Source organism: Equus przewalskii, chromosome 5, assembly GCF_037783145.1.
Source record: "Equus przewalskii isolate Varuska chromosome 5, EquPr2, whole genome shotgun sequence".
Classification (NCBI taxonomy): Eukaryota; Metazoa; Chordata; class Mammalia; order Perissodactyla; family Equidae; genus Equus; species Equus przewalskii.
The window spans coordinates 38,636,845-38,654,014 of NC_091835.1; the positions used below are offsets into that span (position 1 = coordinate 38,636,845).

The 17,170-nt window shown below is 32.2% G+C and overlaps 1 protein-coding gene across 3 annotated transcripts; it reads right to left on the reverse strand.

The window, feature by feature from the left end:
• Positions 1-1,212: 1,212 nt before the first annotated feature.
• Positions 1,213-14,335, reverse strand: LOC139083338 (NKG2-A/NKG2-B type II integral membrane protein-like). Of its 3 annotated transcripts, none has more exons than XR_011539978.1 (6): positions 14,110-14,335; positions 13,629-13,724; positions 13,071-13,124; positions 12,388-12,538; positions 3,045-3,148; positions 1,213-2,816 (listed from the first exon to the last, which is right to left on the reverse strand). XR_011539978.1 is itself a non-coding variant. In XM_070619064.1 (5 exons), exons 1-4 carry the CDS (start codon positions 14,294-14,296, stop codon positions 12,405-12,407), a joined length of 471 nt encoding a protein of 156 aa, XP_070475165.1. In that variant the 5' UTR covers positions 14,297-14,335; the 3' UTR covers positions 1,214-2,816; positions 12,388-12,404. The 3 variants fall into 3 exon arrangements, 1 of the variants encoding a protein (XP_070475165.1); XR_011539977.1 differs by having other exon boundaries at positions 13,629-13,745; positions 14,110-14,323; XM_070619064.1 differs by lacking the exon at positions 3,045-3,148 and having other exon boundaries at positions 1,214-2,816.
• Between the last annotated feature and the right edge of the window lie 2,835 nt (positions 14,336-17,170).

The window sequence follows — 17,170 nt, forward strand, 5'->3', positions numbered from 1 at the left end:
GACTCTCATTTCAGTTGTCCTGAGTCCAAAGGATGCTTATATTGGTAACACTCCCCTGCTCAGGTCCCCCAATCCTCCAGGGAAGGCTTTAAACTGTAGGATTGCTCCCAGCCAGCCTGCTGTGGTGCTTGGTAGCTCATCAAGTTGGCTTTTTTCTTTCTAGACAGGAATGTCTGCCTCTTCTACCTCAGTTAGGACCGTCTCTTGTTGTAGGGGTTTCTTTTTATCCAGTTTTCAATTCTGTCTGAGGGGTAATTGTTCCAAAAATATCTGTAACTTGGTTGTGTTCATGGGAGGAGGAGAGATCAGAGTCTGCATACATTGCCATCTTGATACCTTCCATCTTGGAAACCCCCAATTTTTGTTCTATCTCCTAATATATTTCTTTTACGAACTTATCTATCTCATGAAATATAATGAGGAAAATATTCCTATGGGTATTATGATAAATTATTTATCAGTGAATCTACATTTTCTTCCTCTAACCACTATGAGAAGAGTATATTTTCAGACAATCAGTGATAGGTCTGGCAACGAGACTTCTTCTGACAATACAATGTCAGTGGGAGCATTAAGAGGTACATTCTACTTGCCGCTCACAGACCTGCTCATCGTTAGATAGAAGGTCATGTACCAAGTAACCCAGAGTATTCTGAAAATAAAATATATAAAAAAGGTCTGAGCTTAAACTATGGTCTGGAGTCAAGCTTATATACTCCCAGACTACATCACCTAAAACCCAGCCAGATGCCAAATGAGTGAATGAGAAATGAATGCTTATTTTTAAATGTCATTGCCAACCTGGGTTTTTGTAACACAACTGTAGGAATTCGTTACAGCTGCCATTTACATATCACATATATATATATATAATTAATTTGAGTATTTATATATTTTCTTTATATGAATATAAGGAAAGAGAATAGAAAATATAAATAATATGTATATATTCTAGAGATAAATGAATATGAAATATTAATTTATTCTCCAAATAATAATCAGATACAAGCTCTCTCCCTCTTGTAATTGAATTGTGGTAGAAATATCTCTAAATCATTGTCAAATTACTAAGCTGTATCTCAAATTCTCTCAATAATTAGCTGTTTGACCCACCCAAATATTTTTATCATTTCAATTCTTGTTTTCTTCATTATTTAACATTTTAGTTTTTCATCAAAGTATTTTCTAAGCATGATAATAAAGAGTCACAGATGGAGGAAGATAGAAAATTTAATAAAACAAGATACCTTCTAAAATATCTGAAATACAGTAGGGAAAAAATCATACATGTAAAAAATATCAAAGGACACTGATTATCACCCAATGAAAATACTAATCTCCACCAAAAATAAATCTACTCATTGATACTGCTGCACTAAAACAGATTCAGAAGATACACGTTGGTCCCAGGAAGTGGGGCAGATCCAAATGTCTCTTGTTACAGCAACCTTGTGGTTGTTGCATAGTAACCTTGACTGCCAATTAACAATTTAATACTCTCATGTCCAAATCTATCCTTCACTGCCTGTCCTGAGATAATGGAGCTGGATCCTGTAAACTTTTCTCCTTTGTCAGCTTGTATGATGTTAAGTTTTGTCAGTGAAAGGCACTGAAGAGACATTGCAGGAGATCGGGCTCTTCCTCATGGCTTTATGCTGTTTTCTCTCCTTTAGTTACTGTGGTGTGGCTACCAGCAGTATGTATGCAGGAAGTCCTGTGGTATCCACCCTCCAGCAAGTTTTTGTGTGCAGTCTCATTCATAGTTCCCTGTCTTCCAGCTCCTACCTGCTGACACTCTGGCAATGGGGTGTTCCTGCTTGTCAGTCACAGCCTGAGATCTATCTTCACCAATTTCAGCCTGCTGACTAAGGAACCACTGTGTCCCAGGGCAATCCAGTGAACATGTCTGCCATGGAGTTATCTGCAGCCACACTCTTTTCAATGATATCTGAAACCCATCCTCAGGGAGTAACCTTGGTGCAGAGTGATTCCTTCTGTGGATACTCTCCATTAATCCTAAAGTATTCTTTGTAATTTTCTTTTGCCTCCTCTTACTAGGCTACCCCCTATAAACAGCTAATAATTCTTTACATCAAACTTTCCCTGATTTCTGTCTCCTGACTCGATTCTTACTTATATACCCTACCACTCCAGGTTGTTGTGTTCTCTTTTCAGCATCTTCAAAGACTAGGACAAATTATTTAATTTGAAAACATGAGGGGAATTATTCAACTTATTGTAGATAGAAATAACATTTCTTGATATTATGATTTACAATTTATACATGATTTACTTTAATAAATAACAGAAGCTTAAGAATTGTATAATATGTACCTGAGTATATATTTTAAGAATTAATATACACAAATATTTCAAAATAATTCCAATATGAAGGGTAAAGCCTCACACAAACTATGGACACTAGGTGCTTATGATGCAATAATATAGATTCATTGTTGGTAACAAATATCCATTCTGATGAGTGATATTGATAATGGGGGAGGCTATGCATGTGTGGACCCAAAAGGATATGGGAAATCTCTGTATCTTCCTCTTAATTTTGTTATGAACCTAAACCTGCTCTAAAATATAGTATCTTAAATAATTACAAGAAAATAATTGTATGGCTTTTGAAGAAACTACAAATATGTTCATTATTGATGGTGAGAGTAACATTATACCAAATTTAGGTAAGCTAAATTGCCTGGTGCTTACAAACATATATTTTTATTTCCAAACAGGATGCAGAAGAAAGTGTGTTTTTCTGATAATTAAAATATGCACAGTTATTGTCTCTCTCTAAAGATACTGGGAACCTGAAATACAAAGAATAATACATTATTAATATTGATAATCAATAACTTCCTATTTTGATCAACAAATATATTTAGGCCAATAGTCTCATATCTAAATCTGAAGATTTCCCATATATATTTCTATGGAAACACTTAAATAATTGTGTTTATATAATTGTTGATATATTTCTTCTTTTCCTTCTAAGATTAATTCCTTCAAGGCAAAATATGAGTTCTTAAGAAACTTACAGTTTGGAAGAGAAAGTTGAGCCATTTGACCAAACCCATGAATTATTACTGGTTCTGTGGGAGAGTGCAATCCATGAAAAAACACTCAAGGAGATCAAAAAGTTCTATGAGGAAAGAAATTTTACTAGAATTCAAATAAAAACTTTTATACTATTTTGGATTTTGTAATAACAAATAAAGTTAATTCTTTCCTATTTTATAGAGTCTTTCAATTTACAACATAATGTTACACACTGGACATGTTATAAAAATGCATTATGACAAAATGAGGAGGATACATTGAAACAATAACAATTTCAGGGCTCTGAAAACTTATCAAAGGTTAATAATTTGTGAATTATTTATTATTGGAAAAATGAGCATTAAAATAGTTATGCTAAATATTTTATGTATGTTCAAAAATTATGTAGAGACAAGAAATATATAAAAAAGACCCAAATTAGATTTCTAGTGTTCAAGTGAAAATGGAGGAAACTTCTAATCTTTTTGCCTAGGACTGATCTCACACCTGGACTCCTGCCCAGGCCAGCTCAGAGAGCAAGAAGAATTGTAGTTTTTACAATTTGCATAAGGCTGAAAGAAATCAATGATGTTGCTGATACAGGGCAGATTTGATTAGCAGAGGGGAATGGATCATTAAATAGCCCACTAATATTTCACTTCAAGGTGTCGAATTTCCTTGGTAATTAATGAGGGAAACCATCCTTTTTTAAGTCCAAGTTTGTGGTCTCCTTTGTGTCAAACATAGTGCCACCACAAATATAATGGGAAGGTACTAAAAATCAGAGTACAATAGAAGAGATGACATCAGATCTACACATTCTTGGATGATGGAAAAACTGTATACACGTGGAGAAGAGAAGAAAATGGTACTAGTAAAAAGTAAAAATGAAGGGAGATTTGAGATCTGATTGCAAAGTTTTCAGCATTCTCCAAACAGAGACACACACAGACACACACACATACACACACACACACAAACACATATACATCAAATGGGAGAAGATGGAAGCTCTACTGACTTATGGTATTTGAATGAAGCCTTTAAAAAAATCATTGGTTGACAACTAAGCTATGCAATCACAAGGGCAATCCCTAAGAGGTCAGGCTAAAAAGAAAAAAAAAAAAACAATAAGAACTTTAAAAAATTGAGCAGAAATATCACAGGCACACTTTAGAGAAGATGATGCAGCAAAAGTTTACACAAGTTACAAAAAGTAATAAGTGTAAGGTGGGGCTGGCCCAGTGGAATAATGGTTACGTTCCTGTGCTTCACTTTGGCACCCTGAGGGTTGTGGGTCCAGATCCCAGTCACAGACCTACACATCGCTCATCAAGCCATGCTGTGGGAGTGACACACAAATAGAGGAAGATTGACAAAGATGGTAGCTCAGGGCCAATCTTCCTCAAACAAAAAAAGAAGAAGATTGGTAACAGATATTAGCTCAGGGCCAATCTTCCTCACCAAATTTAATGACAACAGTAATAATGAATATAAGGAAATTGAAGCAAAATCCATGTTTACTACAGTATATTATCAAAAATCTCTACTTAAAATATAGAAAGCATGCAAAGAAACAAAAATTGTTTGCCATACTTAGGGACAAAATCAGACAATGGAATCTTTTACTGGGATAAGATGTTAGATTTATTAGAAAATATATATATAGTAATTATTACAAATATACGTAAATTATAAAGAAAACTGTTCAAATAATTATATGAAAACATGATGGTAGTGACAAAACAAGTAGGAAATATCAATAGAGAAATAAAAACTATATAAATGGACCAAATAGAAATTCTGAGTTGAAAAATACATTACCTGAAATGAACAATTCACTAAATTGATTCTACAGAAAATTTGAGATGTAGAATAAGAACTGATGAGATTGAGGACAGAATAATAGAAATTATTCATCTCAGAAGATGAGCGAGAAGAATTAACACAATTCAGAGACTATTGAAACAGTATTAAGAAAACCCAGATAGGAGTAAATATAGTCTGAGAAGAAGAGAGACAGAAAAGGACAGAAAAACAATTATAAGACAATGAATGAACAAATTCCTAATTTTGAGTTTAAAAATATTTATAGACCCAAGGGGCTCAGCAAATACTAATAGACTCAGCACATTGAAATCCACATCTCAAAACAGCACAATCAAATGACTGAAGAACATTTGAAGACAAAGACAAAGAAATAACCTTGAGGGAACAGGCAGGATTGTTAGATGACTTGAGTCAATGTGCCAATCAGAGAATGAATGAGATATCTCCCATCTCTAGCAACACATAGGTCAAATTACCTCACACAAAATCCGCATTTTCCTGAAAACTATTCCACATTGGAGGGGGGTGACATTAGCAAGATCGAGGAACAGGAAGCCACAGGCCCTCATTCCCTCACAGAAACAGCAACTCAACAATATATCCAGAAATAAACCCATTTATAATGATTTTCTACAAGGCGTCAAGACCAATCAATGGGGAAAGAACAGCATCTTCCACAAATGGTGCTGGGAAAACTAGCTATTTTCGTGCAAAATAACGAAGCTGGAAGTTTACATTACACCATATACAAAAGGTAACTCAAAATGGATTAAAGACCTAAACGTAAGACCTAAAATTCCTGAAAGAAAACATGAGGGGAATGTAAATGACACTGTATTTGGCAATGATTTCTTGGATATGCACTGAAAGCACAGGCAACAAAAGTGAAAATAGACAAATGGGAGTGCATCAAACTAAAACACTCTGTGCATCAAAGGACACAATCAAGATTGAAAAGACAAGGTATAGAACAGAAGAGTATATTTCCAAAGTATGTCTGATAAGGACTTAATATCCAAAATATATAAGAAACTCCTACACTTCAACAACAAAAAATCAAATAACCCGCTTAAAAATTGTCAAGGGAAGTGAATAGACAATTTTCCAACGAAGACATATAAATGGTCCACAGGCATATGAAAAGATGTTCAATACTACTAATTATTAGAGAAATGCAAATCAAAATCACAATGCGATATCAGCTTATATCCATTATTATGGCTACTATTAAAAAAACAAACAGAAAGTATCCAGTATTGCTCAGAAGGTGGAAAAAAAGGAACCCTTTTACACTGCTGGTAGGAATGTAAATTGGTCAGCCATGATGGAAAATAGTATGGAGTTTTCTCAAAAAAAAAATAGAATTACCATGTGAATCAGCAATCCTACATGTGAAAGTATATCCAGAAGAATGGAAAGCAAGATCTTGAAGAGATATTTGTACACCCACATTCATTGCAGTCACGAATGTTCAATGTTCAAGACAGCCAAGTGGTAAAAGCAACCCAAATGTCCATTGATGGAGGAATGGATAAAGAAAATGTTGTATTACATACAATCTCATATTATTCAGTCTTAAAAAGGAAGGAAATCCTGTCATATGATACAACATGGATGAAACTCCGGGTCATTAAGCTAAGGGAAGTAATTCAGTCACAGAGAAAAGTGTATGATTACACTTAGATGATGTTTCTACAGTAGTCAAATACATAAAAACAGAAAGTAGAATGGTGAGTGCTAAAGCTGGAGGAGTTAAGGGGACATGGGTAATTATTGGTCAATGGATGTAGAGTTTCAATTTGGGAAGGTGAAAAAGTTCTAGATAGCTGTTTTACAACAACACGAATATAGTCAACGCTCCTAAAATGTACACTTGATCACTTTGTAATGTATACAGATGTTGAATTATAATGTACACCTGAAACTTATGTAATAAAAAAAGATACTCTCAATTAAAAAAGATCATTAAGATGCGTGATATGGTTAAAAGGTATTGAATGAGATCTAAGTTATTGTATGATTTCTACTTTATGATATTCTAGAAAGGGAAAACGATGGAGATAGTAAAGAATTAGTAATTAGTTGTTGCCAGAGTTTAGCAGGAAGGAAAGGATTAATAGGAAGAACATGGAGTAATTTTAGGGCAGTGAAACTACTCTGTATAATTCTATGCTAGAGGGTGGATGTCATTATATATTTGTCCAAACTCGTAAAATGTACAAGGCCAAAGTGAATCTTAATGTAAACTATGGTTTTGAGGTGATAAAGATGTGTCAATATAGGTTCATCAACTGGAACAAATACATCAGTCTTGTAGGAGATATTGAAAAAGGCTATGCATGTGAAAACAGCAGAGGTATATAGGAAAAAACTATATTTTGTCTCAATTTTTTTGTGAACCTGAAAATGCTCTCAGAAAATAGTTTATTTTTTTTAAATGGGTAATATGGTAAATTTTCTTATGAATTTTTGAAATCAGTAATAGAAAAACTACCAGTTATATATGAGAAAATAATAATATGATTAATAGATGAGTTCTTATAAAAAATAAAGAATAAAGGGCAGGGAATGCCATATTCAAAGAGGAGAAAGTAATGAAAAAAAAATAACTCCTTCACGAAAGAATTCTAAATGCAGCAAATCCATCCTTCACAAAAGAAGGTGCAATGAGGATCTTACAAGAAACAAAAACAGAGAATTTTCTATTACCAGAACTTCCTTCCAAAAATATTCTTCAGCTAAAAGTAAATGAAACTAGGGGGCAGCCTGGTGGTGCAGCCATTAAGCTGGCTGGTTCCGCTTTAGAGGCCTAGGGTTCACCAGTTTGGATCCCAGGTGTGGACCCATGCACTGCTTGTCAAGCCATACTGTGGCAAGCATCCTACATATAAAGTAGAGAAAGATGGGCATGGATGTTAGCTCAGGGCCAGTCTTCCTCAGCCAAAAAGTTGAGGATGGGTGGCAGATGCTAGCTCAGGGCTAATCTTCCTCAAAAAAAAAAAAAAAAAAAGAGTAAATGATACCAGATGGTTACTCATAGCTGCAAGAAGGAATGAAGAGTAACAGAAATGGTATTTATGTGGGTCAGTTTAAGAGTCTCTGTGTGTGTGTTTTCTTCTCTTAGTTTCTTTTTTTGTCAGTAATTTTATTGAGATCATAACGGTTTATAACTTTGTGTAATTTGGGGTATACATTATTATTTCTCAATTTCTGAATAGACCTCATTGTGTTCACCACCAGTAGTCTAATTTTTGTCCATCACCATACATATGTGCCCCTTTACCCTTTTCATTCACCCTGCAACTCCCTTCCCCTCTGGTAACAGCTGATCTGTTCTCTTTATCCATGTATTAATCATCTTCCACATATGAGTGAAATCATGCAGTACCTGTCTTTCTCTGTCTGGCTTGTTTTGCTTAACATCTTAACTTCTTTAAAAAATAAGATGATTCAAAGCAACGAGTATAACACTATATGGTTGAGTCTGTATCATATATGGATACAACCTTATGCTGGTAAATGGCACCTTGGGGGAGGAAAGAAAACCTTATTTTTTAGCATTTGTTGATTTCTGTAGTGCAAAGACACCCACAATGGTCATTTCAAGTCACCAACGTCAAATCATAAATGCAATTGAGAAAGGAAGAGCATACTGGGTGTTCACAAACCAGGTTTCAGTACAGCATTGTTAGAAGTACTACCAAGACCACAAAGGAAGGGGAGAGGAAATGGAGCTACGTTGGTGCTAAGTTTCTATGTTTTACTGGAATTTAGTCAGAATTAACTTGAGTAGGTAGTGATCAATTAAAGATATATTTGTAATATATGCAGTGACCGCTAAAAAATAATTTCAGAAATATAGCCAAACTATCAACAAAGGAATCAAAATGGAACACTAAAATAACGTGTTTAACACAAAAGTTGTCAGGAAAGGTAGAAGAAAAGAACAAAAGACACAGGCATAGAAGAAATGCCTAAATGGCAGACCTAAATCCAACTATGCCAACAACTACATTAAATATGAATGAATAAACATTCCAACCAAAAGACAGAAATTGTCATACTGAATAAAAAAGTATGATTCAGGGGCTGGCCTCAGTGCTTAGTGGTTTAAGTTCAGCACATTCTGCTTTGGTGTCCCAGGTTTGGTTCCTGGGTGTGAACCTAGACTACTGTCATTGGAAAATAAAAAGGTAAGATTCATTTGTAAGCTCTCTATAACAAACACACTTTAGATTCAAAGGCATAAATAGGCAAAAGGAAAACGATGAGAAAAGATATACCCTATAAACAGTAACTATAATGAGTAGAAATGGCTATTCGAATATTAGACAAAGTAGCTGTTAAAGCAAGAAATACCATTAGAAATAAAAAGAAACATTTCAAAATGTTAAAGCTGTCAGTACAAGAGGAAAATAAACAATTATAAACATGTATTTACCTAACAATCGAACTCTCAAACACATTAAGTGGAAACCGACAGAATTAAAAGGAGAAACAAACAATTCAATAATTACTGTTGGAGATTTAAAAGCTCTTCCCTCGGTAAGTGATAGAACAACTAGTCAGAAAATAAGAAAGACAATAGAAGACTGTAAAAACACTATGAAGTATTTTTACACATCTGACATATACAGAAAGTATTTTAGGTGTCAATCATTTAAAAGCATTGAAATAATTCAAAATATATTCTCTGAAGACAAAGCAATAAATTAGAAATGCATGATTCCATTTATATAAAGCATCTTTTAATGCAGAAAATAACATGAGAGGGTCATTTTGTCATGCAGGTAAATTTCAATTTCTCATTCTGGATGATGGTTACACTTGAAGAAAATTCAGTACGCTGTTGGATATAGTATGTGCATTTATCTGTGTGTATATTATACCTCAATAAAATTATCATAAGAGAATATGATGAAGAAATAGACAAAGTGGAAGAAATTCTAACAAATATAACTTGTGAAAACTTAAACAAAAAGAAATAAAAATACTAGAACTGCCTTACAACATCTTTTAGAACTTTATCTGTTATTCAAAAAACTTTCCAGTCAGGTGCAGACCATTTTGATGTTGCTTAAGTAATAGGTGAAAAAAATATATATAATGTCAATTTTATAAAATCTCTTGTAGGACAGAGAAAAGAGAAAACAGTTGCAACAAGATGAATGAAGCTAATGAAATATGTCTTGCGTATTTTTTATGAGAACATCACAAAAAAGGAAATTACATGTCAATGTCAATCATAAAGTGATATAAGGATTCCAGCAATATATAAAAATAATGAAATATGACAAAAATAGATTTATTGAAGCAATATGATGTTGGATTTACATTTGAAACTCCATAATATTAATCATATTAACTAAGTAAAGAAGATAAAATGATCTGGTCATTGTGATGCAGAAGGCCTTGATAAAATTAAGATTCATGCTTGCTGACGAAAAGAAAAAGCAAAACAATCTTTAAAAAAGATAGAAATAATGAAGAAACATCCATACAAATTCCTAGACCAGACAAGACAACTTTGCAAAAGCAGAACTAATGTAACTAATGCAAATTTATTGTGAAGAAAAAAAGAGTGCTTAATGTAGGGATTTGGCATGAAAATAGATAACCAGATCAATAAAACAGATTAGAAAGTGAAAAACCATACCCACTCGTATCTGGAATGCAGATTTCAACAAACATGCAAACTCATTAAGTGGAGAAAGTATATCTTTTCAACAAATGCTGTGGAAACAATTGACTATAATATGCAAAATAAAATAATATAATGATAGTTATTATTATTATTATTATTGTTTTATCCACACATCACATTATATACAAAAATAAGCACAAAATTGGTTATAAAAGTATAAACTATGAAAGTTCAAGAAGATAAATTGTCTATATAAAGAAAATTAGAGCATAAATATGTGTATATATAGCTTTATATATAAATATAAAGTTACTTATGAAAAAAGATCAGTTTTGCTATAAATAATGCTCCATCATGTAGATAATGATGTAGAAAATTATAAACTTCACTTCCACCTCACAGCATCACAAAAGATAAATTCCCAGTGGATTATAGATCTAAATGTAAAAGTTGAAAAATAAAATAAAAAGATAGAACTTAGAAGGTAATGTAGGAGATTATCTTCATGAAGTTTAACTACTGTCTGAAATTGGCCCAAAATAATCACTAACACTCAAGATGATAAATTGGATTTTGATAACATGAATAAATTCTGATCATTAAAAGACTCCAATATGAGAGAATGTAAGTCACAGAGTCAAAAAAGCTACTTTCATCTCATGAAATCAAAAATGACCTCATATCCAAAATGGAACAACTTCTAGGAAAGGAAAAGACAGACACCACATAGGAGAAATGGCTAAGAGACACAAACAGGCACTTCTCATTCTCACACAAAAGAATATTCTAATGATTAAGAGACCAGAAAAATGTGTTCAATCTAATAGTGATCAGAAAAATGCCTATTAATGTTATAAAGATACTGTTATATAACAATCAGACTTATAGTATAATAGACATAATTTTTACACAATATGTAAATGTTATAAATACAATATATGTGTAAAAAGACATACACAAGGATTTTCATAAAATAATTACTCATAATACCCACATATTAAAAAGCAGCCTTGGGGCTAGCATGGAGCACAATGGCTAAGTTTGCACATTCTACTTTGGCAGCCCAGAGTTCACTGGTTTGAATGCTTGGTGTGGATCTACACACCACTCATTAAGCCATGCTGTGGAGGCATCCCGCATACAAAATAAAGGAAGATTGGAAACAGATGTTAGCTCAAGACCAATCTTCCTCACCAAAACAAAAAAAAACACCAACCAAATTTCTATCTCAGTACGATAGATTAAAAAATGTCATAACAATATAATACAGAAGTGAAAATTAACAAACTACAGATAAACGTAATGATATGAATGTATTATAAAATATCTTATGGGAGTAAAAGGAGACACATATAAAAATGTATACTGAATGCTCCATTTATATAAAGTTTAAAAGTAAGCAAAGATAATTTATTATATTAAAGATCAAAATACAGGTCAAGTAAGGAGGAAAGAGAAGTGATGAGAGTACTCTTAGGGGTGGGGCTGCTGGGGGCTAGAAACGTCTATTTTATGATTTGATTTGTAATTACAAAATTTACAGTTTTTTCACTTGCAGTCAACCTGCACAATGGTGATATGTTTAGTTTCCTTGATGTATGGTAAAACTAAATAGCAAAATTTATTTTAGAAAGCAACCAGTTATGGAAACATGGTTTTCTATGAAAAGCAAGAACTGGAATTTATCACATGTGCATTAGTGATATGAACATATAAATAAAATATTATAAAATCAAACAAGGGAATAGTAACAGACTTTAAAATAAAAACTTACAAATATGTACAAAAATATGGATGATTTTCACAAATATAATATTGACAAATTAATTAATAAATTAATATAATGTTGGAAACCTTTAAAATCTTACCATTTCTTCTTCATTATCTATATAAAGCAGGTAGAGTTCTTAGAAGCACAGGCCATCAGACTCTCATTCCATGCTTTTCTTTCAATACTAATGTAATAGCAATTGTTGGAATATGTTAACCACTCCTCTGGACAACGATGACAGCGATATGCTGAAGAAAAATTATGAATTATTATTCAAAATAATTTGAATTTTAAAAAGTGAAAATTAACTTACATATTTGCATAGGTAGAAATATATATGTATGTAACTTATCTATGTATCCTCGTAGGCTGTTACATATAAAAGAAAACACACTCATGCACACACTCAGAGAGAGGGTCAGCCTCTAATCTCCTAATTTATGTGTTTATGTAAAGCAAAAACACAAACAAAAATATCTGCTCTATACATGTGCTTAAATTCAGGAAACAAAACCATGTTTTTAGAATAGTAAAATTGTTTCTCTCTTATCGGTAGAAAATTTGAGCCAGTTAGCAACAATGGGCATGGTGATTTTGAATGAATTTTCTTCATATTGTTGAAGAAAAAGGAAGACTGTCCTATAATTATTATATATGAACATGTATTACTTGATTTTGTAACTCATTGTCTCTCCAAAAATCTATTATCATTTTTAATTAGCCTAAGATAGAGACAAAATAAAAATATAGTAATATCAGGACTTTGAAAATCATATATACCTTTCTGATTCCTTGTTATCCAGGATAAATTGCTCTGCTCCATGATTACAATAGCTAGAAAAATTAAAGTAATTTTTATTTAAAAAACTGATCTAAATAATTCATAATTTTAGTTTCTTACTTTGAAATTTGGTGCATTGTTTAGAATTCGAATAATCTGGAAAACTATGATTTTACCAAAAAATAATAGAGTAATGAAGTCTGGGGAAAATATTTCAAAGCCTCAAGAATCAAACTTCACCATCTCTTACAGTGTTTGCTTTAATCAATCTCAAAAATTAATTTATATTTCTTGACATTGTCTTTCAGTCTCCTAAATGTGTCTTTGAGTTATGAAATCAGAATATATATATATATATATATATATATATATACATAAAATGCTCTACGATAATTCTGTTATTTATACTTTTGACAAATTCAGAATAATCATTCCACATTTAGTCTAAATGCACACATTCAAATGAGATTTCTAGTATATAATATTGAAAACGTTTAGAGGCACTGATGATCACTAAAGTGAAAAATTCCCTTATAATCTTTCAAAAATTTACTTACGAGGAGTAACTGTCATTGTTACCACAGCAGACAGCAAGACAAGGCAGATGATGCCCAGGATCCCAGCAATGAGCTTCCCTGGAGGTGGTGGTAAATCTACAGAGAAAGACAAAAACACTGAGAAAACAGAGATGGAGATAATTGTTTAGACAGTTTGGATACAAAAGAACCCACATGCACAGGGGATCATATATATAAACTTGGAACCCAAACCCAGAACTACTATTCTAATCTTACTCTCAGAATATACCATTGTGTTTTCAGTAAACATAATGCTCCATGAGTTGTTGGTCAAAGACTCTAAATATTACCAATGTCTGGATAAAATCAGTCTTCAGATTTTATATTAGAATATCATTTTTCAGCTTCAAACTTGATCTTCACAAGTGAAAAATATGTGAGCTTATTCTCTACTCTTTTCCCACTTCTCTGCACCCCTGCTGCACTTCCTATTATATGATGTGTCTATTAAATTTTTTACCTTTGCAGTGGTCCTTCTTGTCATTCCCTTGAAGATCCTGAGAGGCATTGTGAAGATTTAATTCAGCATAGGTTATTTCCTGCTCAGTTACTGAAATGGAGCTCTTAGGACCCTTAGGTTTCATTTGCTGTTTCTTTGAGTCTTTAACAAGATTCAGTTCTGCATAGGTTACTCTTTGATTATTCATCTCTGCAGCGAGGTGATGTAAAGGACTGTGCTCTATGAAAACTCTACTTGAGTGTTTAATAGATGGTGTATATAACAACAAGATGCCTAGTATAGGCAAATGGGTGGAGTGTGAGGTGAGTAATAGTACTCATTTTGCAGTTGAACAGCGTAAAATTCTGGTTCTAATTTCCTTTGAGCTTTAAACAGGTGCTTCATGATGGAATAAGTAGTTTATAAAATGATTTTCTATGTTTGACACAAGATTATTGGTTAGAGACATATAAAGCAACAAATTAATGAGGAATAAAGAAGTTTATGAATAATACTGTCTGTATAATTTTAGAAAGGTTCCATAGAAACATTTTAACACTATTAGAGTAACTGGCTTAAAATTAAAATGCTGTATTAGAAAAAAATGATGCACCAAGTTTTATGACAATTTTTAAATCCATTCATGGTTAAAGATGAGTGTTCTAAAGTTTGGGGAATAGTAGTGTTAGCATATATAGTAATTTTCTGCACTAAATTAGTTTTATTTAGAGGCATATTTATTTATTAAAGCGGACAAGGTGTTATCAAATGATCTTTTATTTTAAGTGATTGTGGAGATCTGAAAAGTCATGAAAATTTTAAAGAATTATTTTATATCTTGAAAAATGTTACATGACACACTAAACTTACCCTAAGCCTAATAAATAATGAAAGCAAAACAATATAAAAATTTTTTAAAATATTTATTTAACACAAGTAATGGGCATTTGATTCAACAGCAAAGATATGAAACCATGAAATGATAAATATAAGTGTAGATAATTTATGGAAGAACATTGTTGTTTCAGATTTCCAGAAACATTCTATGGCTGTCAAAGTCAGTGAGGATAGCTTTAGTTGTGCAACCAATTGTAATAAATCAGATAATATAATTTATTAATTCAGTCAATGAGCTCTGCAGTCAGTGAGATCTGGAATTAATTTTGGCTTTGAAACTTACAATGTGTGACCTTTAAAAAGTTACTTAGTGTCTAGCAACCTAGTTTTACTAATCTAAAGTGAGAATAAAAATACGTGAGATATAATGCATGTAAAACACTGAATATGCAATCTAGCTTTTATGAATCCTCAATAATTGTTAGTATTTTAATTATTATATAAACACAATTTCCGTGTTATTATTTGCAATTCCTATTTGTTAAACCACGTAAAGTAATTCATTAGACAGGTGTCTCTTTACCAGTGTGTTATATCTTTTTGCAATGTTTTGTTCAATGTTTTGGTTTTTGATTGTTTATAGTTTTTACATCAATATTTAATGAAACCCATCTCAATCTGATTTTTAGTAAAAATCAAATTCCTTTTTTGTCATCTAAGTACATGTATGAGGAATTACGTTTGACATTCATGATTTGATGAACTCATTTTGAATCAATTTTTAAAGGCTGAGCTAAATACAAAATATATAGAATAATATTTATCTCGATTAAAAAATACAAAATTAACTGTTCATATTCATGATTTCTTTGTTATTTCACTTCAAATTTTATCACTTTACAAGCCTAATGATGTATGTGTATGCACTTGACTAATTTTCCAGACGCAAGAATTTGAGTAATTTAAGAGCTTCTCCAACACATTTCATGTTTTATGCTTTTTTATACCCTGAAATAAAGATACTAATGTTCTCTTTGATTTGATTGTATATTAACTGTACCTCAGCAAGATATCTAGCATTTGTAATCTCCCACTAAATGAGATGGGCTAGTAGACAGAAGAGTTGCCACACATACCTTCTGTTGTCCAGAAAGTGGTGCATCCTCTAGTGGGAGGCTGGGTTACTCTTGTACACAAACAGTATCTGTGGTCTTCACGCACTGCCCTGTGAAGATGCAGAGTGAAGCAATAGCAGAAAAAGTAGGTTTCTCATCAATGTGTCACAGGAAATTATTACACTTGGGCTATTTCAAAGACAGTTTTTCCATCTCACACCTCCAAAATATAGGACATTGGAGTTTGTAGTGTGTCTTTTAGTTTGTCCATTGGCATGTGCCTCTGAAAAAAATTGTTTTGATTTTCTAAAAGATATAGGGGGAAAGAGATATGACCATCCCATGGTATTAACTTGCTTCCAACTCAATCAAAAACACTGAAAACTTAGGCCTTGTTTTGATGTTTTAAGTTTTCCTTTCAGACCAGTTGCTAAATTCTGGCAGTACATACTTCTTTTCCTTTACCCTGATTATGTCATTTCTATTATAGAGAAAATTCTAAATTCTAAAGGTCTCTGAGAAGGATAAAACATTTGTTTTATTAAACATATTGTTTAAATATTGAACTATATCATCATGCCAGAGGTTGAAATATTAAATTAGCACTTATTATATCATCATTTATTCATCCTCCAACCATAACTTGTAGTCTATATTTTAACAGGTATATTTGTTGTAAATGACTAAAACCAAACTAAAACTACGTAGATGGTGAAAAATATATGTTTTTAAAAAATTTCACTTAACCAAAAATGGAGGGAGGAAAGTAGATTTTTAAAACACAAATTAAAATGATATGTGAACACCAAAAGAAACAAACCTTTAGTTTAAATGACTTAGGTGTGGCAAATAGAATTCTTTTCATCATTCTTCATCTTCTATCAAAAAAAGGGGAAATGTTTATTATTCCTAAGAATATTCACTTCCAATGAAGTCTCTAAGAGATTAAATTCAGAAAAACTCAAATTAACTTTCTAAAATTTAGGAAAATGGTAACTAAATACGTAGTTATATCCTCCTAATCTAGGCTAACATTTGAGCCTTCTATAAAAATGGCTAATGTTGGCTCACTGTATGTGTATTTCCATTAATTACATTTTATTATATTTTCATAAAATTAATTAATAATT